Raw genomic sequence first — 25799 nt, 5'->3', positions numbered from 1 at the left:
ACAGCTCTCACACTTCACACAGACTAGGCTACATTCATACACACAGCTCTCACACTTCACACAGACTAGGCTACATTCATACACACAGCTCTCACACTTCACACAGACTAGGCTACATTCATACACACAGCTCTCACACTTCACAGACTAGGCTACATTCATACACACAGCTCTCACACTTCACAGACTAGGCTACATTCATACACACAGCTCTCACACTTCACAGACTAGGCTACATTCATACACACCGCTCTCACACTTCACAGACTAGGCTACATTCATACACACAGCTCTCACACTTCACAGACTAGGCTACATTCATACACACAGCTCTCACACTTCACACAGACTAGGCTACATTCATACACACAGCTCTCACACTTCACAGACTAGGCTACATTCATACACACAGCTCTCACACTTCACAGACTAGGCTACATTCATACACACAGCTCTCACACTTCACAGACTAGGCTACATTCATACACACAGCTCTCACACTTCACAGACTAGGCTACATTCATACACACAGCTCTCACACTTCACAGACTAGGCTACATTCATACACACAGCTCTCACATTTCACACAGACTAGGCTACATTCATACACACAGCTCTCACATTTCACACAGACTAGGCTACATTCATACACACAGCTCTCACACTTCACACAGACTAGGCTACATTCATACACACAGCTCTCACACTTCACAGACTAGGCTACATTCATACACACAGCTCTCACATTTCACACAGACTAGGCTACATTCATACACACAGCTCTCACACTTCACACAGACTAGGCTACATTCATACACACAGCTCTCACACTTCACAGACTAGGCTACATTCATACACACAGCTCTCACACTTCACAGACTAGGCTACATTCATACACACAGCTCTCACACTTCACAGACTAGGCTACATTCATACACACAGCTCTCACATTTCACACAGACTAGGCTACATTCATACACACAGCTCTCACACTTCACAGACTAGGCTACATTCATACACACAGCTCTCACACTTCACACAGACTAGGCTACATTCATACACACAGCTCTCACACTTCACAGACTAGGCTACATTCATACACACAGCTCTCACACTTCACAGACTAGGCTACATTCATACACACAGCTCTCACACTTCACAGACTAGGCTACATTCATACACACAGCTCTCACATTTCACACAGACTAGGCTACATTCATACACACAGATCTCACATTTCACACAGACTAGGCTACATTCATACACACAGCTCTCACATTTCACACAGACTAGGCTACATTCATACACACAGCTCTCACACTTCACACAGACTAGGCTACATTCATACACACAGCTCTCACACTTCACAGACTAGGCTACATTCATACACACAGCTCTCACACTTCACAGACTAGGCTACATTCATACACACAGCTCTCACACTTCAACCTTCACCTGTGTTTTACCATTCATATATGTGAATTTGGGGACTTCCCTCACCTCCTCAAATCAGTTATGTGATTTCAGGGACTACATGAGTAGTGTTTAATGGACAGAATCAGATTTTTAATGTCTTGGCACAGACTATGACTTCCTTTACGAGGCTCCGGTGTTGAACCTCAGCATTGCCTGCCATTTTGAAATAACATTTGCGTGCCTGAGAAAATGACATAGAATTGGCAGAGAGCTTCATTTTGTCTTGCACCTTGCCCAGGCAATGGACCCCGGGTTCAGTTTCAGTGGTAGGCCTAATGGTTACCTTTCCAACAGTGTACTGATGTCATGCTGACTTTTGGCAGATGGGATAATTGCTCCCAAAGCTGTTCTGTCTGCCTAAACGTGAAGTCACGCAAGTTGATCATTGTTTGTTTGAACGGCTTGTCTCGTTGAACTATTTTTGGTCTCATTGTTGTGCCGTTAACTTTGGTTCTACTGACGTTTTTACGGCTCTGACAGTTAAAATCTATCAGAACGGTTCAAACGTCTTGGTCAGCTACAGGCTTTTCAGTTAATGGTACATACTCCCTTTCTTGAAACCAAACCAGTATTCTGCACTTGAGTTAAGCAACATTATCTGCAGTGTGCTGTGTAAACACAATCATTGTGACTGATATTTGAGAGAAGCTTCTAAGGCAAAACTGTCAGATGACTGAGTTCAGGTCAATTATGAAAGCCAAAGCCCCTGAGGGAATGTCTCAATGAAAATGGACTGTCTGTGTGTGTGTGTGTGGTAGTGATTCTTTGGAATCTCATCCTGTGATACCAACTGCCCCTTAGTGGTCTAATAGGCGTATGGCAGTCTCTCTCAGCAGCAAGGCACACAGACGAGTCGAGCCTCACTTCTCCACTTCCCCTCGCTCTGCTAGTATCAAAGTGTCTGTCAGCCGATGCACAAACCATTCGGGAGACAAATTGAAGGCGACAGACCTGGGCTCTGGCAACCAGGGAACTCTTTTATATGCCTCAGCTGTTTCCTTCCCCGACACAAAAATAAAAGCTTTTTTTTCCTGTGGAGCCTCTGCAGTCTGCAATGTCAGCTGGAGGACACCCCCACCCAGTTTTTCCTCCTCCTTCATCCCTCACTCAGCTGCATACAAATGGCTGTCTGTCAGTCTACTGTGCTGCTCCTAGGCTCTGTAATCAGGAACTGCTCTGTTCTAATGGAGGCGGGAGGTGTGTGTGTGTGTGTGCAGTTCCAACCCCGAAACCAGCGTGCTGAATACTGATCAGTCGCACCTTTTCTATTCAATACTCTGAGATTGACCTGAATGTTGCTTGGTGCCGTCTTTTCTCTTGAGGAATGAATATGGAGCCGATGGAGCCGGAGCAGAAGACAGGCGTTTTTACGTGTCCCCAACCGATTGTGTTTCCTTTCTTAGTTTATTTGAGTTTTTTTTTAGCTTCTTTAAAAAAAAAAAAAATGTTAAACTTATTTTGAACCTAATGTTGCCGCTACCATCTCTTATGACCGAAAATAACTTCTAGACATCAGGACTGCGATTACTCACCATGGACTGGCAGAATCCTCTTTTTCCCTTCACGAGTCTGACGAGCCTGACGTGAATGATATACTGCTTCCTCGGGAACAGGCCCCGATCCCCGTGATCTGCGTGAAGAGGAGGCAGAGAAAAAGGGGCCGAGGGCGGGCTGCCTTCTGAGAATTCGTAAGTGATTGAATAAACCTCCACTTCCTTCCATTCTGCTAGCAAACGTGCAATCTTTGCAGAATAAAATCGATGACCTACGCAGAAGATTAAACTACCAACGGGACATTCAAAACTGTATCTTATGTTTCATGGAGTCGTGGCTGAACGATGACATTATCCACGCTGCACCGGCAGGATAGAAGAGCGGCGTCTGGTAAGACAAGGGGCGGCGGACTATGTATTTTTGTAAATAACAGCTGGTGTACGATATCTAAGGAAGTCTTGAGCTATTGCGGTCTACAGCTTATCATGAGATATTCTATCTAACTAGAGTTGTCATCTGTATTTATCGTAGCTGTTTACATACCACCACAGTCAGAGTCTGGCACTAAGACAGCATTGAATGAGCTGTATTCCACCATAAGCAAACAAGAAAACCCTCACCCAGAGGCGGCACTCCTAGTAGCCGGGGAATTTAATGCAGGGAAACAAATCCGTTTTACCAAATTTCTATCAGCATGTTAAATGTGCAACCATAGGAAAAAAAAACTATGGACCACCTTTACTCCACACACAGAGAGACATACAAAGCTCTCCCTCGCCCTCCATTTGGCAAATCTGACCATAATTCTATCCTCCTGATTCCTGCTTACAAGCAAAAATGAAAGCAGGAAGCACCAGTGACTAAATCAATAAAAAGGTGTCAGATGAAGCAGATGCTAAACTACAGGACTGTTTTGCTATCACAGACTGGAACATGTTCCGGGATTCTTCCGATGACATTGAGGAGTACACCACATCAGTCATTGGCTTTATCAATAAGTGCATTGAGGACGTTGTCCCCACAGTGACCATAAGTACATACCCCAACCAGAATCCATGGATTACAGGCAACATCCACACTGAGCTAAAGGGTAGAGCTGCCGCTTTCAAGGAGCGGGACTCTAACCCCGACGCTTATAAGAAATCCCGCTATGCCCTGCGATGAACCATCAAACAGGCAAAGAGTCAATACAGGACTAAGATCGAATCATACTACACCGGCTCTGACGTTCATCAGATGTGGCAGGGCTGGTAAACCATTACAGACTACAAGGGGAAGCACAGCCGAGAGCTGCCCAGTGACACGAGCCTACCAGACGAGCTAAACTACTTCTATGCTCGCTTCGAGGCAAATAACACTGAAACTTGCATGAGAGCACCAGCTGTTCCGGAAGACTGTGTGATCATGCTCTCCGCAGCTGATGTGAGTAAGACTTTTAAACAGGTCAACATTCACAAGGCCAGACAGATTACCAGGACGTGTACTGCGAGCATGCGCTGACCAACTAGCAAGTGTCTTCACTACCATTTTCAACCTCTCCCTGTCCGAGTCTGTAATACCAACATGTTTTAAGCAGACCACCATAGTGCCTGTGCCCAAGAACACTAAGGTAACCACCCTAAATGACTACAGACCCGTAGCACTCACGTCTGTAGCCATGAGATGCTTTGAAAGGCTGATCATGGCTCACATCAATACCATTATCCCAGAAACCCTAGACCCACCCCAATTTGCATACCGCCCCAACAGATCCACAGACGATGCAATCTCTATTGCACTCCACACTGCCCTTTCCCACCTGGACAAAAGGAAGACCTATGTGAGAATGCTATTAATTGACTACAGCTCAGTGTTCAACACCATAGTACCCTCAAAGCTCATCAATAAGCTAAGGACCCTGGGACTAAACGCCTCTCTCTGCAACTGGATCCTGGACTTCCTGACGGGCCGCCCCCAGACGGTAATGGTAGGTAACAACACATCTGCCACACTGATCCTCAACACAGGGGCCCCTCAAGGGTGCATGCTCAGTCCCCTCCTGTACTCCCTGTTCACTCATGACTGCACGGCCAAGCACGACTCCAACACCATCATTTAAGTTTTCCGATGACACACCAGTGGTAAGCCTGATCACCGACAACAATGAGACAGCCTATTGGGAGGTCAGAGACCTGGCCGTGTGGTGCCAGGACAACAACCTCTCCCTCAATGTGATCAAGACAAAGGAGATGATTTTGGACTACAGGAAAAAGAGGACTGAGCACGCCCACATTCTTATCGACGGAGCTGCACTGGAGCACGTTGAGAGCTTCAAGTTCCTTGGTGTCCACATCACCAACAAACTAACATGGTCCAAGCACACCAAGACAGTCATGAAGAGGGCACGGCAAAATCTATTCTCCCTCAGGAGACTGAAAAGATTTGGCATGGGTCCTCAGATCCTCAAAAGGTTCTACTGCTGCATCATCGAGAGCATCCTGACTGGTTGCATCAATGCCTGGTATGGCAACTGCTCAGCCTCCGACCGCAAGACACTACAGTGGGTAGTGCGAACGGCCCAGTACATCACTGGGGCCAAGCTTCCTGCCGTCCAGGACCTCTATACCAGGCGGCGTCAGAGGAAGGCCCTAAAAATTGTAAGACTCCATCCACCTTACTCATAGACTGGTTCTCTCTGCTATCGCACGGCAAGCGGTAACGGATCGCCATGTCTAGGTCCAAGAGGCCTAGACTTGGCACCCCTCTTTTACACCGCTGCTACTCTCTGTTGTTATCATCTATGCACAGTCACTTTAATAACTCTACCTACATGTACATATTACCTCAACTAACCAGTGCCCCCGCACATTTACTCTGTACTGGTACCCCCTGTTTATAGTCTCACTATTGTTATTTTACTGCTGCTCTTTAATTACTTGTTACTTTTATTTCTTTAACTTACATTTTTTTTTTTTTTTATTAAGTAAGCATTTCACTGTTGTATTCGGCGCATGTGACTAATACAATTTTATTTTATTTGAGTAGTATGACCGATTCTAGTACACAGTTTTATTACATTTACATTTTAGTCATTTAGCAGACGCTCTTATCCAGAGCGACTTACAGTAGTGAATGCATACATTTCATTTCATGCATTTTATTTTATTTTATTTTTTATTTATTTTTTGTGCTAGTAGTGATAGGGGGGGAAATCGATAGTTGCATATCAGGATATTATTTTTGACGATATATCGTATCATTTTGACAATATCTCAATATTATTTTTGCGCTAGTTGTCTGTACCTGCACCAGAACTCCAGTTGGTTTCTTGCTCTCCATCTTTTTAAACAGGAAGTCAATTTGTTTTTAGCACATTTTATTTCCCTGACTGATCAAAACTCGTTTTCTCACGGCTCTCTCTTGTCCATCGGCAGCAGACGTATGTTTGGAACATCGAATCTCAATAAAATCACAGTATTGAATCGCAATACGTAGCGTGAGAATCGCAAAACCTATAGTATCGTGAGAATCGCAAAACGTATCGTATCGGCACCTAGGTATTGGGATTTCCCTATTTACTAGCCTATACTGTCCATGCTGACTGTATTTTTGATGAAAGTTGGCATGTTATGCTAATATCACTCTTCATTATCTGTGTGTTCAATCAATCTAATGTATTTATAAAGCCCTTTTTACATCCGCAGTTGTCACAGTGGTTTACAAATAACTAGCTGAAAGCCTCAGAGCAAGCAGTGCAGAGGCAGGGAGCACAGTGGCTAGGACTCACTGGAAGGCAGAATGGCAGGATGGGTTTACACCCTTGACTGATGAAGGAAGACATGATGACAGTTCCTCTGTGATCATCATTCCTTCTCTCCCTGTCTGTTCCCAGGCATGCTGGTAGTTAACGTGACCTGGAGAAACAAGACCTATGTAGGCACCCTCCTGGACTGCACCAGACACGACTGGGCCCCGCCAAGGTAAGCAGTAACTCTCACAACTAATCACTAACACACTGAAAACATACACACATTCACTCACTCACGCACACACGACGAACACACTCACACACCCGTTCAAACTGAACATTCAGTCGGTCAGACACTTGAAAACTGACATATTGGTTCTCTCGAGGGCAGATTTCCCCCCATAGCTTTTCCTTTTGCTCGGAGCCAGCCATTATGAATGAAATATCCTTGGGTAACATCTCCGAAGCGCCCCCTCCCCCGCTGACACAGGGCTTTTGAAAAGCAGCAACAAGAGTTGGAATGATTTTTCTCCTCTGCCATCTATCCTGTCCTCAGCACCACAGAGCTGAGCCTTTAATAGACTTCTCTACTAAACACCCGACTGGTCTGTCCACAGCCTGCTGGGTCTTAGTGTCCTCAACAATGTTCAAAGGCTTCAGAAGCTATCCGTGCAACACAATCAGGTAGTATTATCAATAGGTAGTAAGCTATCTTTTAATGCTGCACACATTGGGGTCAGTGGTGGGGGATGAGGAAGGTCCATATTTTATTATCACTAGGTAGAGTGTAATGGTGTTTACCACAGTGTTCTGTATCAGTGGACAACCAGTCTCATCAAAACATGTCCGCTGGCCAGTCCCAGGATAGGGAGACGTAGGGAAATTCACATCACGGCTACTTTGTAGATTGTTGAATTTAATGACATGTTTTTCTATTACAGGTTTGCCAAACCTCTAGTATGACAATAAATAATTGATCAAAGGTCTATAAGACAAGACGGGTCCTAAAAGAGTTGGTAGGTAATTGCTTCTTCACCGTGTGTTGACGAGTAAGATGAACAATGACCATAGTGATATAAGCAATCGTCCTGCATCTCCATGGCTTTGTGTGCCACACTGTAATCAAATCAAATGTTATTAGTCACATGCGCCGAATACATCAGGTGTAGGTAGACCTTACGGTGAAATGATTACTTACAAGCCCTTAACCATCAATGCAGTTTTCAGAAAAATACGAGTAAGAATAAGAAATAAAATTAATAAGTAATTAAAGAGCAGCAGTAAAATAACAATGTGGAGGCTATATACAGGGTGTACCGGTACAGAGTCAATGTGGAGGCTATATACAGGGGGGTACCGGTACAGAGTCAATGTGGAGGCTATATACAGGTGGTACCGGTACAGAGTCAATATGGAGGCTATGTACAGGGAGTACCGGTACAGAGTCAATGTGGACGCTATATACAGGGGGTACCAGTGCAGAGTCAATATGGAGGCTATATACAGGGGGTTACCGGTACAGAGTCAATATGGAGGCTATGTACAGGGGGGTACCGGTACAGAGTCAATGTGGAGGCTATATACAGGGGGTACCAGTGCAGAGTCAATATGGAGGCTATATACAGGGAGTACCGGTACAGAGTCAATGTGGTGGCTATATACAGGGTGTTACGGTACAAAGTCAATGTGGAGGCTATATACAGGGGGTACCGGTACAGAGTCAATGTGGAGACTATATACAGGGGGTACCGGTACAGAATCAATGTGGAGGCTATATACAGGGGGTACCGGTACAGAATCAATGTGGAAGCTATATACAGGGGGGTACCGGTACAGAGTCAATGTGGAGGCTATATACAGGGGGTACCAGTGCAGAGTCAATGTGGAGGCTATATACAGGGGGGTACCGGTGCAGAGTCAATGTGGAGGCTATATACAGGGGGGTACCGGTGCAGAGTCAATGTGGAGGCTATATACAGGGGGCACCGGTACAGAGTCAATGTGGAGGCTATATACAGGGGGGTACCGGTACAGAGTCAATGTGGAGGCTATATACAGGGGGTACCGGTACAGAGTCAATGTGGAGGCTATATACAGGGGGGTACCGGTACAGAGTCAATGTGGAGGCTATATACAGGTGGTACCGGTACAGAGTCAATATGGAGGCTATGTACAGGGAGTACCGGTACAGAGTCAATGTGGACGCTATATACAGGGGGTACCAGTGCAGAGTCAATATGGAGGCTATATACAGGGGGTTACCGGTACAGAGTCAATGTGGAGGCTATATACAGGGGGTACCGGTACAGAGTCAATGTGGAGGCTATATACAGGGGTTACCGGTACAGAGTCAATGTGGAGGCTATATACAGGGGGTACCAGTGCGGGGGCACCGGTTAGTCGAGGTAATTGAGGTAATATGTAGGTAGAGGTATTAAAGTGACTGTGCATAGAGAGAGAGTCTTCTCAACACATTTTACTATGAACTCATCCATAATCCAAGTTACAATTTGTCAGTGGGTCTTATAGAACAACCCAGACACTCATGTTGTTATCAAAGATCTACTCTGAACACTGCAGCCACCTGCCGTGCCAGACAACATGTCTTTTGATAGAGCTCTGTGACCTCCTCTCTCTCCACTCAATTCAAGGGTTTTATTGTCATGGGAAACATATCATTTTACATTTTACATTTTAGTCATTTAGCAGACGCTCTTATCCAGAGCGACTTACAAATTGGTGCATTCACCTATAATATCCAGTGGAACAACCACTTTACAATAGTGCATCTAAATCTTTTAAGGGGGGGGGGTTAGAAGGATTACCTTATCCTATCCCAGGTATTCCTTGAAGAGGTGGGGTTTCAGGTGTCTCCGGAAGGTGGTGATTGACTCCGCTGTCCTGGCGTCGTGAGGGAGCTTGTTCCACCATTGGGGTGCCAGAGCAGCGAACAGTTTTGACTGGGCTGAGCGGGAACTGTGCTTCCTCAGAGGTAGGGAGGCGAGCAGGCCAGAGGTGGATGAACGGAGTGCCCTTGTTTGGGTGTAGGGACTGATCAGAGCCTGAAGGTACGGAGGTGCCGTTCCCCTCACAGCTCCGTAAGCAAGCACCATGGTCTTGTAGCGGATGCGAGCTTCGACTGGAAGCCAGTGGAGAGAGCGGAGGAGCGGGGTGACGTGAGAGAACTTGGGAAGGTTGAACACCAGACGGGCTGCGGCGTTCTGGATGAGTTGTAGGGGTTTAATGGCACAGGCAGGGAGCCCAGCCAACAGCGAGTTGCAGTAATCCAGACGGGAGATGACAAGTGCCTGGATTAGGACCTGCGCCGCTTCCTGTGTGAGGCAGGGTCGTACTCTGCGAATGTTGTAGAGCATGAACCTACAGGATCGGGTCACCGCCTTGATGTTGGTGGAGAACGACAGGGTGTTGTCCAGGGTCACGCCAAGGCTCTTAGCATTGCCTAAGCAAGTGAAGTAGATAATATACAAAAGTGAAATAAACAATACAAATTAACAGTAAACATTACTCATAGAAGTTACAAAAGAATAAAGACATTACAAATGTCATTATGTATATATACAGTGTTGTAACAATGTGCAAATAGTTAAAGTACAAAAGGGAAAATAAATAAACATAAATATGGGTTGTATTTACAATGGTGTTTGTTCTTCACTGGTTGACCTTTTCTTGTGGCAACAGGTCACAAATCTTGCTGCTGTGATGGCACACTGGTATTTCACCTAATAGATATGAGAGTTTATCAAAATCGGGTTTGTTTTCAAATTCTTTGTGGGTCTGTGTAATCTGAGGGAAATATGTATCTCTAATATGGTCATACATTGGGCAGGAGGTTAGGAAGTGCAGCTCAGTTTCCACCTCATTTTGTGGGCAGTGTGCACATAGCCTGTCTTCTCTTGAGAGCCATGTCTGCCTACGGCGGCCTTTCTCAATAGCAAGGCTATGCTCTCTCTCTACTTCTTTCTCTACCTCTCACTCGACCGTTCTCTCTATGTCGCGCTCTGTCTTTCTCTTTACTTCTTGCGACCCCTCTCTCTCTCTACCCGCCTCTCTCTCTACCCGCCTCTCTCTCTCTCTACCCGCCTCTCTCTCTCTCTCTACCCGCCTCTCGCTCTACCCACCTCTCGCTCTCTCTCTCTCTCTCTCTCTCCTTTCTCTCTCTCTCTCTCTACCCGCCTCTCTCTCTCTCTCTCTCTACCCGCCTCTCGCTCTACCCGCCTCGCTCTCTGTCTACCCGCCTCGCTCTCTGTCTACCCGCCTCGCTCTCTGTCTACCCGCCTCGCTCTCTGTCTACCCGCCTCGCTCTCTGTCTACCCGCCTCGCTCTCTGTCTACCCGCCTCGCTCTCTGTCTACCCGCCTCGCTCTCTGTTTACCCGCCTCGCTCTCTGTCTACCCGCCTCGCTCTCTGTCTACCCGCTCTGTCTACCCGCCCGCCTCTCGCTCTGTCTACCCACCCGCCTCTCGCTCTGTCTACCCGCCCGCCTCTGGCTCTGTCTACCCGCCCGCCTCTGGCTCTGTCTACCCGCCCGCCTCTCGCTCTGTCTACCCGCCCGCCTCTCGCTCTGTCTACCCGCCCGCCTCTCGCTCTGTCTACCCGCCCGCCTCTCGCTCTGTCTACCCGCCCGCCTCTCGCTCTGTCTACCCGCCCGCCTCTCGCTCTGTCTACCCGCCCGCCTCTCGCTCTGTCTACCCGCCCGCCTCTCGCTCTGTCTACCCGCCCGCCTCTCGCTCTGTCTACCCGCTTGCTCGCTATCCCCCCTCGCTCGCTATCCCCCCTCGCTCGCTACCCCCCCTCGCTCGCTACCCCCTCTCTCGCTACCCCCCTCTCTCGCTACCCCCCCTCTCTCGCTACCCCCCTCTCTCTTGCTACCTCGCTACCCCTCTCTCACGACCTCTCTCTCGCAACCTTTCTCTCGCTACCCCTTTCTCTCTCGTTACCTCTCTCTCTGTCTCTGTCTCGCTCTGTCTCTCTCGCTCTGTCTCTCGCTCTGTCTCTCGCTCTCTCTCTTGCTCTGTCTCTCTTGCTCTGTCTCTTTTGCTCTGTCTCTCTCTCTCTCTCTCTCTCTCTCTCTCTCTCTCTCTCTCTCTCTCTTGCTCTGTCTCTCTTGCTCTGTCTCTTTTGCTCTGTCTCTCTCTCTCTCTCTCTCTCTCTCTCTCTCTCTCTCTCTCTCTCTCTCTCTCTCTCTCTCTCTCTCTCAATTCAATTGACTTTATTGATATGCCAAGTTAGTTGACTTACATTGTCAAAGTATAGATATAGAAAATGTGATTACCATTAACAACAACAACAATATTAATCAGAATAACAATACATTAAAGCAATGGTAGTAGATCAGTGTCAACATGACCGAGAAGACACATGACATGGGATGAAATATTATTGGCATTACATTGCACTTTTCACTGGCTGTCCTGCTTCATCTTTTATAGTTTCAAATTCTTTGTATTGAATTATAATTTTGGGAAATAAATTTTCTCTTAGGTCTGAGTATTTGTCACAGTGTAACAGAAAATGCAGCTCTGTCTCTACCTCTCCCCTGGAGCAGAGTGAGAACAGCCTGTGCTCTCTGGTTGGTCTGTGATGACCGGTCTCTATAGCCAGACTGTCCTCTCAGGTTGGTCTGTGATGACCGGTCTCTATAGCCAGACTGTCCTCTCTGGTTGGTCTGTGATGACCGGTCTCTATAGCCAGACTGTGCTCTCTGGTTGGTCTGTGATGACCGGTCTCTATAGCCAGACTGTGCTCTCTGGTTTGTCTGTGATGACCGGTCTCTATAACCAGACTGTGCTCTCTGGTTGGTCTGTGATGACCGGTCTCTATAGCCAGACTGTGCTCTCTGGTTGGTCTGTGATGACCGGTCTCTATAGCCAGACTGTGCTCTCTGGTTGGTCTGTGACGACCGGTCTCTATAGCCAGACTGTGCTCTCTGGTTGGTCTGTGACGACCGGTCTCTATAGCCAGACTGTCCTCTCTGGTTGGTCTGTGATGACCGGTCTCTATAGCCAGACTGTGCTCTCTGGTTGGTCTGTGATGACCGGTCTCTATAGCCAGACTGTGCTCTCTGGTTGGTCTGTGATGACCGGTCTCTATAGCCAGACTGTGCTCTCTGGTTGGTCTGTGATGACCGGTCTCTATAGCCAGACTGTCCTCTCTGGTTGGTCTGTGATGACCGGTCTCTATAGCCAGACTGTGCTCTCTGGTTGGTCTGTGATGACCGGTCTCTATAGCCAGACTGTGCTCTCTGGTTGGTCTGTGATGACCGGTCTCTATAGCCAGACTGTGCTCTCTGGTTGGTCTGTGATGACCGGTCTCTATAGCCAGACTGTCCTCTCTGGTTGGTCTGTGATGACCGGTCTCTATAGCCAGACTGTGCTCTCTGGTTGGTCTGTGATGACCGGTCTCTATAGCCAGACTGTGCTCTCTGGTTGGTCTGTGATGACCGGTCTCTATAGCCAGACTGTGCTCTCTGGTTGGTCTGTGATGACCGGTCTCTATAGCCAGACTGTGCTCTCTGGTTGGTCTGTGATGACCGGTCTCTATAGCCAGACTGTGCTCTCTGGTTGGTCTGTGATGACCGGTCTCTATAGCCAGACTGTGCTCTCTGGTTGGTCTGTGATGACCGGTCTCTATAGCCAGACTGTCCTCTCTGGTTGGTCTGTGATGACCGGTCTCTATAGCCAGACTGTGCTCTCTGGTTGGTCTGTGATGACCGGTCTCTATAGCCAGACTGTCCTCTCAGGTTGGTCTGTGATGACCGGTCTCTATAGCCAGACTGTGCTCTCTGGTTGGTCTGTGATGACCGGTCTCTATAGCCAGACTGTGCTCTCTGGTTGGTCTGTGATGACCGGTCTCTATAGCCAGACTGTGCTCTCTGGTTGGTCTGTGATGACCGGTCTCTATAGCCAGACTGTGCTCTCAGGTTGGTCTGTGATGACCGGTCTCTATAGCCAGACTGTCCTCTCAGGTTGGTCTGTGATGACCGGTCTCTATAGCCAGACTGTGCTCTCTGGTTGGTCTGTGATGACCGGTCTCTATAGCCAGACTGTGCTCTCTGGTTGGTCTGTGACGACCGGTCTCTATAGCCAGACTGTGCTCTCTGGTTGGTCTGTGATGACCGGTCTCTATAGCCAGACTGTCCTCTCTGGTTGGTCTGTGATGACCGGTCTCTATAGCCAGACTGTGCTCTCTGGTTGGTCTGTGATGACCGGTCTCTATAGCCAGACTGTGCTCTCTGGTTGGTCTGTGATGACCGGTCTCTATAGCCAGACTGTGCTCTCTGGTTGGTCTGTGATGACCGGTCTCTATAGCCAGACTGTGCTCACTGAGTCTGTACCTAGTCAGTGTTTTCTATCAGTCCCAGTGGTCAGATAGTCTGCCACCATGTACTGTCTGTTTAGAGACAAATAGCATTGAAGTTGACTTAGACTTTTTTGTGGTTTCTTTCTAATACTTAATATAGTTTTCTTTTTGTTTTGTGATGATTTGGTTGGGCCAGATTTTCTGACTGCTGTCCTGAGGCTCTATGGGGTTGGTTTGGGTTAGTGAACTGAGCCTCAGAACCAGCTGGCTGACTGCTGTACTGAGGCTCTATGGGGTTGGTTTGGGTTAGTGAACTGAGCCTCAGAACCAGCTGGCTGACTGCTGTCCTGAGGCTCTATGGGGTTGGTTTGGGTTAGTGAACTGAGCCTCAGAACCAGCTGGCTGACTGCTGTCCTGAGGCTCTATGGGGTTGGTTTGGGTTAATGAACTGAGCCTCAGAACCAGCTGGCTGACTGCTGTCCTGGGGCTCTATGGGGTTGGTTTGGGTTAATGAACTGAGCCTCAGAACCAGCTGGCTGACTGCTGTCCTGAGGCTCTATGGGGTTGGTTTGGGTTAGTGAACTGAGCCTCAGAACCAGCTGGCTGACTGCTGTCCTGAGGCTCTATGGGGTTGGTTTGGGTTAGTGAACTGAGCCTCAGAACCAGCTGGCTGACTGTTGTCCTGAGGCTCTATGGGGTTGGTTTGGGTTAGTGAACTGAGCCTCAGAACCAGCTGGCTGACTGCTGTCCTGAGGCTCTATGGGGTTGGTTTGGGTTAGTGAACTGAGCCTCAGAACCAGCTGGCTGACTGCTGTCCTGAGGCTCTATGGGGTTGGTTTGGGTTAGTGAACTGAGCCTCAGAACCAGCTGGCTGACTGCTGTCCTGAGGCTCTATGGGGTTGGTTTGGGTTAGTGAACTGAGCCTCAGAACCAGCTGGCTGACTGCTGTCCTGAGGCTCTATGGGGTTGGTTTGGGTTAGTGAACTGAGCCTCAGAACCAGCTGGCTGACTGCTGTCCTGAGGCTCTATGGGGTTGGTTTGGGTTAGTGAACTGAGCCTCAGAACCAGCTGGCTGACTGCTGTCCTGAGGCTCTATGGGGTTGGTTTGGGTTAATGAACTGGGCCTCAGAACCAGCTGGCTGACTGCTGTCCTGAGGCTCTATGGGATTGGTTTGGGTTAGTGAACTGAGCCTCAGAACCAGCTGGCTGACTGCTGTCCTGAGGCTCTATGGGGTTGGTTTGGGTTAGTGAACTGAGCCTCAGAACCAGCTGGCTGACTGCTGTCCTGAGGCTCTATGGGGTTGGTTTGGGTTAGTGAACTGAGCCTCAGAACCAGCTGGCTGACTGCTGTCCTGAGGCTCTATGGGGTTGGTTTGGGTTAGTGAACTGGGCCTCAGAACCAGCTGGCTGACTACTGTCCTGAGGCTCTATGGGATTGGTTTGGGTTAGTGAACTGAGCCTCAGAACCAGCTGGCTGACTGCTGTCCTGAGGCTCTATGGGGTTGGTTTGGGTTAGTGAACTGAGCCTCAGAACCAGCTGGCTGACTGCTGTCCTGAGGCTCTATGGGGTTGGTTTGGGTTAGTGAACTGAGCCTCAGAACCAGCTGGCTGAGGGGACTCTTCTCTGGTTTCATCTCTTGACATTGTAGAGCTGTGTGATGAAATGTTTCGGGGACACTTGTTTTTACATGGTTGTAAAATGTGATGTCTCTTTTTTCTATTTGAATGAGGAGGGGTTTGGCCCAGTTCTGATCTACATGCATTATTTTGAGGTTTCTTTGCACTTACAATACAGTTTGGCAAAACTCTGCATGCAGTATTTCAACTAGATGGTTTGTCCCATTTTGATGAACTCATTATTAGACAGTGGACCCCATACTTCACTGCCATATAGAGCAACTGGTTCTATAACTGATTGGAACATTTTGAGCCAGATTCTAATTGGAATTTTGATTTTAATGTTCCTTTTAATGACATAGAATGCTCTTCTGGCTTTGTCTCTCAGCTCGTTCACAGCCATGTGAAAGCTACCTGTGTTGCTGGTATTTAGTCCTAGATATGTGTACTTTTTGGTGTGTTCTAATAGAACTGTGTCCAAATAGAATTTATACTTGTCATCCTGATTTCCGGACCTTTTTTGCAATATCATTATATTCCGTTTTTTTTAGATTAACGGTCAGTCTGACCTTTAATGTAGTCTGCTATTTATAAACTGCAGAGAATTTTCCCCAAGTTGCTGTTAACGTAAATTCCTCTAATTATTTGGGTCAAATTTGTCTCCATTTTTATAGATTGGTGTGATCAGTCCTTGGTTTCAAATATCGGGGAAAATACCTGCAGTGAGGATACTGTTGAAGAGTTTGAGTATAGCCAAATTGAATTTGTGGTGTGTATATTTGATCATTTCATTTAAAATACCATCAGCACCACAGGCCTTGTTGGGTTGGAGAGTGCGTAGTTTTTCCAATAATTCTTCTTCTCTTATTGGACTATCCACAGGATTCTGATAGTCTTTGACTGCTGATTCAAGAATTTGTACATTTTCTTGTATATCTTTTTGTTCTGGGCTCATTGTTTTATTGCTGTAGAGGTTTGCAAAGTGATTTCTCCACATATCCCCATTTTGGAGAGCCAATTCCTCCTGATGAGGTTTGTTTCATTTATTCCAATTCTCCCAGAAGTGGTTTGATTCTATGGATTCCTCAATTCCATCCATCTGATTTCTAACGTGCTGTTCCTTTGTTCTTAGGGTGTGTTTGTATTGCTTCAGTGTTTCCCCATATTGAAGGCGAATGTTGTTCTTGTCTGGTTCTCTGTATTTTTGATTAGATATATTTCTCAATAACTTTCTTAGATTTTTGCAATCATTATCAAACCAATTTTCATTATCTATTGTTTTTGGTTTGCTCTTATGCTTGTTTAGATTAGCCAAGGAGGATAATATGTCAAATATAAAGTTCATGTTCCAAACGGCCAAATGTAAACCTTCATTGCTGCAGGAGAATGTTAAGGCTAAACAGTTGTCCAGGAGAGATTGCATTTGTTGGCTACTAATTGCTTTCTGGTAGATGTCTGTGCTGTTTGCACTCCATCTATAGGCCTGTTTAGTACCATGTCATTTATTGGGCCGTGATGCTTCATGGTTGGGTGGTTCTTCTCAGATTCACTGGGATTTTACTGTGGTCTGAGAGAGATGTTAGTGGGCTGACTGTGAAGGCTCTGAGAGACTCTGGGTTTAGGTCAGTGGGCTGACTGTGAAGGCTCTGAGAGACTCTGGGTTTAGGTCAGTGGGCTGACTGTGAAGGCTCTGAGAGACTCTGGGTTTAGGTCAGTGGGCTGACTGTGAAGGCTCTGAGAGACTCTGGGTTTAGGTCAGTGGGCTGACTGTGAAGGCTCTGAGAGACTCTGGGTTTAGGTCAGTGGGCTGACTGTGAAGGCTCTGAGAGACTCTGGGTTTAGGTCAGTGGGCTGACTGTGAAGGCTCTGAGAGACTCTGGGTTTAGGTCAGTGGGCTGACTGTGAAGGCTCTGAGAGACTCTGGGTTTAGGTCGGTGAGGAAGTAGTCTACAGTGCTGCTGCCAAGGGATGAGCTGTAGGTGTACCTACCAAAAGAGTCCCCTCTTAGCCTACCATTGACTATGTACAGACCCAGTGTTCCACAGAGCTGCACGAGCTGTACTCCATTTTTGCTTTTCACTTTGTCCTAGTTGTTTCTGTGGGGGTATGTGGGGAGGGAAAGCTTGTTGCTTCCTGGTAGGTGTTTATCCTCATGACTGTTAATAGTATCTGGTTCTTCTGCTGATCTAGCATTCAGGTCTCCACAGACCAGTACGTTGCCTTGGGCCTGAAAGTGACTCATCTCCCCCTCTAGAATGGAGAATCTCTCTTCATTGAAGTAGGGTGACTCTGAGGGGGGGATGTATGTGGCACAGAGGAAGACGTTTTTATGTGATAAGATAGGCTCCTTGTTGATTTTTAACCAGATAAAGAATGATCCTGTTTTGATCAATTCGAATGAATGAATTAGTTCAGATTTATACCATATTAACATTCCCCCTGAGTCTCTGCCCTGTCCAGAGTCTCTGCCCAGTCCTGAGTCTCTGCCCGGTCCTGAGTCTCTGCCCTGTCCTGAGTCTCTGCCCTGTCCTGAGTCTCTGCCCTGTCCTGAGTCTCTGCCCTGTCCTGAGTCTCTGCCCTGTCCTGAGTCTCTGCCCTGTCCTGAGTCTCTGCCCTGTCCTGAGTCTCTGCCCTGTCCTGAGTCTCTGCCCTGTCCTGAGTCTCTGCCCTGTCCTGAGTCTCTGCCCTGTCCTGAGTCTCTGCCCTGTCCTGAGTCTCTGCCCTGTCCAGAGTCTCTGCCCTGTCCAGAGTCTCTGCCCTGTCCTGAGTCTCTGCCCTGTCCTGAGTCTCTGCCCTGTGTGATTCCTTTTAATTTAGTGGATGGTAGGATGATCTCCCTATAACCTAGTGGACAGCCAGTGGAAACATCACCTCTGCACCATGTTTCCTGTAGTACTACAATATCAACATCAGCAATTTCTTTCAGGAAGTCTGGGTTTCTGTTCTTTAGCCCAAAAGCAGAGGACTTCAAGCCTTGTAAATTCCAACATGCAACGTAAAACGATTTCATAACTGTTTTTTTCTTTACCTTCAAAATGAGACAAACACTTACAATCCTACGAGAACTATTAAAATAGGATTTTTCAGTTAACGTTAACTCTTATGCAAATGTGATTTGTTTATCATTTAAGATGTGTCATGCCACTTGGTTGGATGTAGTGTGAGGAGGGTGGGGTTCTTGTGCTCATCTTACCGTGACCCTCGGCCTTTCGCATGTCAGCATTTGTTTGATGTCACTCATTTGGTTGGTGGGGGCTGGGCCAGTTGCTTCTCTCACAGCCTGTGCGTAGCTCTGCCTGCTGGACTGGGGGGGGGGGGGGGGGGATCTGAAGCTGGGCTGGGGTGGTCTGTGCTGCGCTGCCTGTGGTGGGCATAGAGGTTGGTGGTGCTGTGGTCGAGGGTGCTGGTCCGGGGTGTTGTCTCGGTGATCTCGGCGGGGTGGAGATTGCTCCGCTGTTCCTGGGTTGAGAGGTCGGGCTGCGGTTTAAAGTAACGTCCTTGAGAGTCTTGACAAGGATGGGGACTGTCTCCCTGTACAGGTGAACATGGTCATAGAGACAGTCCAGATGGAGGATGGGATGGTAGGCCAGGTGTACATTGGGTCATAGACAGTCCAGATGGAGGGTGGGATGGTGGGCCAGGTGTACATTGGGTCATAGACAGTCCAGATGGAGGGTGGGATGGTGGGCCAGGTGTACATTGGGTCATAGAGACAGTCCAGATGGAGGGTGGGATGGTGGGCCAGGTGTACATTGGGTCATAGAGACAGTCCAGATGGAGGGTGGGATGGTGGGCCAGGTGTACATTGGGTCATAGGGACAGTCCAGATGGAGGGTGGGATGGTGGGCCAGGTGTAGATTGGGTCATAGGGACAGTCCGGATGGTGGGCCAGGTGTAGATTGGGTCATAGGGACAGTCCAGGTGGAGGGTGGGATGGTGGGCCAGGTGTACATTGGGTCATAGAGACAGTCCAGATGGAGGGTGGGATGGTAGGCTAGGTGTACATTGGGTCATAGACAGTCCAGATGGAGGGTGGGATGGTGGGCCCGGTGTACATTGGGTCATAGAGACAGTCCAGATGGAGGGTGGGATGGTGGGCCAGGTGTACATTGGGTCATAGAGACAGTCCAGATGGAGGGTGGGATGGTGGGCCAGGTGTACATTGGGTCATAGAGACAGTCCAGATGGAGGGTGGGATGGTGGGCCAGGTGTACATTGGGTCATAGAGACAGTCCAGATGGAGGGTGGGATGGTGGGCCAGGTGTAAATTGGGTCATAGAGACAGTCCAGATGGAGGGTGGGATGGTGGGCCAGGTGTACATTGGGTCATAGAGACAGTCCAGATGGAGGGTGGGATGGTGGGCCAGGTGTACATTGGGTCATAGAGACAGTCCAGATGGAGGGTGGGATGGTGGGCCAGGTGTACATTGGGTCATAGGGACAGTCCAGGTGGAGGGTGGGATGGTGGGCCAGGTGTTGATTGGGTCATAGGGACAGTCCGGATGGTGGGCCAGGCGTAAATTGGGTCATAGGGACAGTCCAGATGGAGGGTGGGATGGTGGGCCAGGTGTACATTGGGTCGCAGGGCACAGGAGAGGCTGGCGTTTATTCTTTGGATTGTGGCAGGGTGGAAGTCCTTCCTCTGTAGAAGGGTTGACACCACGATTCTTGAGTTGGGGAAGATTGCGGAGGCCTTCTCAATCACTCCCCGTAGTGAAGTCTTCACCCTCTCCTGCTGAGCACACAGGTCGTTGCTTCCGGTGTGTATGATTATGTGGCTTGGTGACCCGAGATGGACCTTATCAAGCAGCTCCATGGCACTCTGCGTTGTTGGGCACCACACGTTATTCCTTTTGTCTAGGGAAAAGTTTCTTCTCCTGAACAAACTTCCCATTTGAGTCCAACAGGATGATGGGAGCCAGTGTTTCTTCTGGACTGGAGGGGGGGTGTTGGAGCTGGGGTGTGGCTGGTCTGTGCCAGTGCCGCTGTCAGTGGGAGGCTGTTCTGTGGGCTGGAGGGAGGGGAGCAGCACGCAGGGCTGGGGAGGTCTGGCTGGTTGAGGTGGACTCCTCTGCTGTGTTAGAACAGGGCTGGGGAGGTCTGGCTGGTTGAGGTGGACTCCTCTGCTGTGTGAGAACAGGGCTGGGGAGGTCTGGCTGGTTGAGGTGGACTCCTCTGCTGTGTGAGAACAGGGCTGGGGAGGTCTGGCTGGTTGGGGTGGACTCCTCTGCTGTGTGAGAACAGGGCTGGGGAGGTCTGGCTGGTTGGGGTGGACTCCTCTGCTGTGTGAGAACAGGGCTGGGGAGGTCTGGCTGGTTGGGGTGGACTCCTCTGCTGTGTGAGAACAGGGCTGGGGAGGTCTGGCTGGTTGGGGTGGACTCCTCTGCTGTGTGAGAACAGGGCTGGGGAGGTCTGGCTGGTTGGGGTGGACTCCTCTGCTGTGTGAGAACAGGGCTGGGGAGGTCTGGCTGGTTGGGGTGGACTCCTCTGCTGTGTGAGAACAGGGCTGGGGAGGTCTGGCTGGTTGGGGTGGACTCCTCTGCTGTGTGAGAACAGGGCTGGGGAGGTCTGGCTGGTTGGGGTGGACTCCTCTGCTGTGTGAGAACAGGGCTGGGGAGGTCTGGCTGGTTGGGGTGGACTCCTCTGCTGTGTGAGAACAGGGCTGGGGAGGTCTGGCTGGTTGGGGTGGACTCCTCTGCTGTGTGAGAACAGGGCTGGGGAGGTCTGGCTGGTTGGGGTGGACTCCTCTGCTGTGTGAGAACAGGGCTGGGGAGGTCTGGCTGGTTGGGGTGGACTCCTCTGCTGTGTGAGAACAGGGCTGGGGAGGTCTGGCTGGTTGGGGTGGACTCCTCTGCTGTGTGAGAACAGGGCTGGGGAGGTCTGGCTGGTTGGGGTGGACTCCTCTGCTGTGTGAGAACAGGGCTGGGGAGGTCTGGCTGGTTGAGGTGGACTCCTCTGCTGTGTTAGAACAGGGCTGGGGAGGTCTGGCTGGTTGGGGTGGACTCCTCTGCTGTGTGAGAACAGGGCTGGGGAGGTCTGGCTGGTTGAGGTGGACTCCTCTGCTGTGTTAGAACAGGGCTGGGGAGGTCTGGCTGGTTGAGGTGGACTCCTCTGCTGTGTTAGAACAGGGCTGGGGAGGTCTGGCTGGTTGGGGTGGACTCCTCTGCTGTGTTAGAACAGGGCTGGGGAGGTCTGGCTGGTTGGGGTGGACTCCTCTGCTGTGTTAGAACAGGGCTGGGGAGGTCTGGCTGGTTGGGGTGGACTCCTCTGCTGTGTTAGAACAGGGCTGGGGAGGTCTGGCTGGTTGAGGTGGACTCCTCTGCTGTGTTAGAACAGGGCTGGGGAGGTCTGGCTGGTTGAGGTGGACTCCTCTGCTGTGTGAGAACAGGGCTGGGGAGGTCTGGCTGGTTGAGGTGGACTCCTCTGCTGTGTGAGGGCAGGTCATAGAGTGGTGACCTAGCTGCTCCTGCAGTCTGTCCTCTGTTCTCTTTCTCTCCTGCAGCCTGTCCTCTGTTCTCTTTCTCTCCTGCAGCCTGTCCTCTGTTCTCTTTCTCTCCTGCAGCCTGTCCTCTGTTCTCTTTCTCTCCTGCAGCCTGTCCTCTGTTCTCTTTCTCTCCTGCAGCCTGTCCTCTGTTCTCTTTCTCTCCTGCAGCCTGTCCTCTGTTCTCTTTCTCTCCTGCAGCCTGTCCTCTGTTCTCTTTCTCTCCTGCAGCCTGTCCTCTGTTCTCTTTCTCTCCTGCAGTCTGTCCTCTGTTCTCTTTCTCTCCTGCAGCCTGTCCTCTGTTCTCTTTCTCTCCTGCAGCCTGTCCTCTGTTCTCTTTCTCTCCTGCAGCCTGTCCTCTGTTCTCTTTCTCTCCTGCAGCCTGTCCTCTGTTCTCTTTCTCTCCTGCAGCCTGTCCTCTGTTCTCTTTCTCTCCTGCAGCCTGTCCTCTGTTCTCTTTCTCTCCTGCAGCCTGTCCTCTGTTCTCTTTCTCTCCTGCAGCCTGTCCTCTGTTCTCTTTCTCTCCTGCAGCCTGTCCTCTGTTCTCTTTCTCTCCTGCAGCCTGTCCTCTGTTCTCTTTCTCTCCTGCAGCCTGTCCTCTGTTCTCTTCTCTCCTGCAGCCTGTCCTCTGTTCTCTTTCTCTCCTGCAGGTCCTCTCTTAGTGAGGTCAGATCGTTATTACTGTTCTGCCTGTCTTTTTGGAGCTCTCTCACCTCCTTTGTTAGATCAGCCAGCTCTCTCACCTCCTTTGTTAGATCAGCCAGCTCTCTCACCTCCTTTGTCAGATCAGCCAGCTCTCTCACCTCCTTTGTTAGATCAGCCAGCTCTCTCACCTCCTTTGTTAGATCAGCCAGCTCTCTCACCTTCTTTGTTAGATCAGCCAGCTCTCTCACCTCCTTTGTTAGATCAGCCAGCTCTCTCACCTCCTTTGTTAGATCAGCCAGCTCTCTCACCTTCTTTGTTAGATCAGCCAGCTCTCTCACCTCCTTTGTTAGATCAGCCAGCTCTCTCACCTCCTTTGTTAGATCAGCCAGCTCTCTCACCTCCTTTGTTAGATCAGCCAGCTCTCTCACCTCCTTTGTCAGATCAGCCAGCTCTCTCACCTCCTTTGTTAGATCAGCCAGCTCTCTCACCTCCTTTGTTAGATCAGCCAGCTCTCTCACCTCCTTTGTTAGATCAGCCAGCTCTCTCACCTTCTTTGTTAGATCAGCCAGCTCTCTCACCTCCTTTGTTAGATCAGCCAGCTCTCTCACCTCCTTTGTTAGATCAGCCAGCTCTCTCACCTTCTTTGTTAGATCAGCCAGCTCTCTCACCTTCTTTGTTAGATCAGCCAGCTCTCTCACCTCCTTTGTTAGATCAGCCAGCTCTCTCACCTCCTTTGTTCGATCAGCCAGCTCTCGCACCTTCTTTGTTAGATCAGCCAGCTCTCTCACCTTCTTTGTTAGATCAGCCAGCTCTCTCTTGAGTCCGTCTCTCTCTTGCTGAACCTCTTTCAGCTGTGTTGCAAGGCTGCTGTCCTCACCTTGGTTAGGAGCTCCTCTAAGGTGAGGATGTCTGGTTGATGTTAACACCTTGGTTAGGAGCTCCTCTAAGGTGAGGATGTCTGGTTGATGTTAACACCTTGGTTAGGAGCTCCTCTAAGGTGAGGAGGTCTGGTTGATGTTAACACCTTGGTTAGGAGCTCCTCTAAGGTGAGGATGTCTGGTTGATGTTAACACCTTGGTTAGGAGCTCCTCTAAGGTGAGGATGTCTGGTTGATGTTAACACCTTGGTTAGGAGCTCCTCTAAGGTGAGGATGTCTGGTTGATGTTAACACCTTGGTTAGGAGCTCCTCTATGGTGAGGATGTCTGGTTGATGTTAACACCTTGGTTAGGAGCTCCTCTAAGGTGAGGATGTCTGGTTGATGTTAACACCTTGGTTAGGAGCTCCTCTAAGGTGAGGATGTCTGGTTGATGTTAACACCTTGGTTAGGAGCTCCTCTAAGGTGAGGATGTCTGGTTGATGTTAACACCTTGGTTAGGAGCTCCTCTAAGGTGAGGATGTCTGGTTGATGTTAACACCTTGGTTAGGAGCTCCTCTAAGGTCTGGTTGATGTTAACACCTTGGTTAGGAGCTCCTCTAAGGTCTGGTTGATGTTAACACCTTGGTTAGGAGCTCCTCTAAGGTCTGGTTGATGTTAACACCTTGGTTAGGAGCTACTCTAAGGTCTGGTTGATGTTAACACCTTGGTTAGGAGCTCCTCTAAGGTCTGGTTGATGTTAACACCTTGGTTAGGAGCTACTCTAAGGTCTGGTTGATGTTAACACCTTGGTTAGGAGCTCCTCTAAGGTGAGGATGTCTGGTTGATGTTAACACCTTGGTTAGGAGCTCCTCTAAGGTCTGGTTGATGTTAACACCTTGGTTAGGAGCTCCTCTATGGTGAGGATGTCTGGTTGATGTTAACACCTTGGTTAGGAGCTCCTCTAAGGTCTGGTTGATGTTAACACCTTGGTTAGGAGCTACTCTAAGGTCTGGTTGATGTTAACACCTTGGTTAGGAGCTACTCTAAGGTGAGGATGTCTGGTTGATGTTAACACCTTGGTTAGGAGCTCCTCTAAGGTCTGGTTGATGTTAACACCTTGGTTAGGAGCTACTCTAAGGTCTGGTTGATGTTAACACCTTGGTTAGGAGCTCCTCTAAGGTCTGGTTGATGTTAACACCTTGGTTAGGAGCTCCTCTAAGGTCTGGTTGATGTTAACACCTTGGTTAGGAGCTCCTCTAAGGTCTGGTTGCTGTTTCCTCGCGCTCCCCCTCAGCAGGACCACCTCCCCCTCCAGTCTGGGGAACTCATCCCTCATGGCAGCCATGGTGGTGAGGAGGGCCTGAGCCTGCTCTGCACTGAAGGGGTCGATCTCCTCCTGGGGCGTGTCCTCCACTATGGTGGGAAGAGAGGTGCTGGATGTGCCTTTTTGGGTGGGGAGAGTAGGGGTGAGGGTGGTGCTGGTGGAGTCTGTCTTGTGGGAGGGCGTGTCACTGGTGGTGTCCTCTCTCTCCTTAATGGTAGTTTGTTTATCTGCTGTTGTTGTTAGCTAGCTCTAATTTAGCTCAAAAAAACGGCAAAAAGAGTGACAAATCTTCACACCAAAAAACAGAAGATATGTTTTAAAGTTAGTCCGTGCTCCTTTTTGGTTTACTCACTCAGTGTGGTCTTTTGATGTAGTTGTATTACCTCCCCTTGCTAGGATTGTTCTCGCTCGTTTCTTCTGGCTAGCTTGTTAGTCTGCTGGCTAGGTCTTTGTTGTGTAGCTAGCTAGCTAGAGTCAAAACTTCTTAACTTGAGGCGCAAAGTTACTTTTTTTCTATTCTGATTGAATAGAGTTGTTGTTCATCACTTGTCTGGAATTCTTTTTAGATTCGAGTGTTTATCTCATTTTAAGAAGAAAAAAATATGAAATATATCAGGAGCTCAAGTTGAGCATGTCTCTCTCGCCCACCTCTTTGTCTCTCTCTCGTTATTTCTCTCTCTCTCTCTCGATACCTCGCGCTCGCTCTCTCTCTCTCTCTCTCTCTCTCTCTCTCTCTCTCGATACCTCTCTCTCTCTCGCGTTTCCTCGCTCTCTCTCTCGTTTCCTCGCTCTCTCAATTCAATTTGCTTTATTGGCATGACGTAACAATGTACATATTGCCAAAGCTTATTTTGGATAT

At 49.0% G+C, this 25799-nt stretch overlaps 1 protein-coding gene across 5 annotated transcripts in view; it reads left to right on the top strand.

Annotated features, from left to right (window-relative positions):
* The window catches only part of LOC106584692 (zinc finger protein 609), a 205137-nt gene that overhangs the window by 166085 nt on the left and 13253 nt on the right, over positions 1 to 25799 (top strand). For all 5 annotated transcript variants that reach the window (XM_014170195.3, XM_014170194.3, XM_014170199.3 and 2 more), the window contains one exon: positions 6842 to 6929. In XM_014170195.3, the coding sequence (XP_014025670.2) occupies positions 6842 to 6929 (88 nt within the window). The remainder of the gene's footprint in view (positions 1 to 6841; positions 6930 to 25799) is intronic.

This window comes from Salmo salar, chromosome 23, assembly GCF_965601325.2.
Source record: "Salmo salar chromosome 23, fSalSal1, whole genome shotgun sequence".
NCBI lineage: Eukaryota > Metazoa > Chordata > Actinopteri > Salmoniformes > Salmonidae > Salmo > Salmo salar.
The sequence above is the reverse complement of the archived record's forward strand: the minus strand, read 5'-3'. Positions and strand labels throughout refer to the sequence as shown.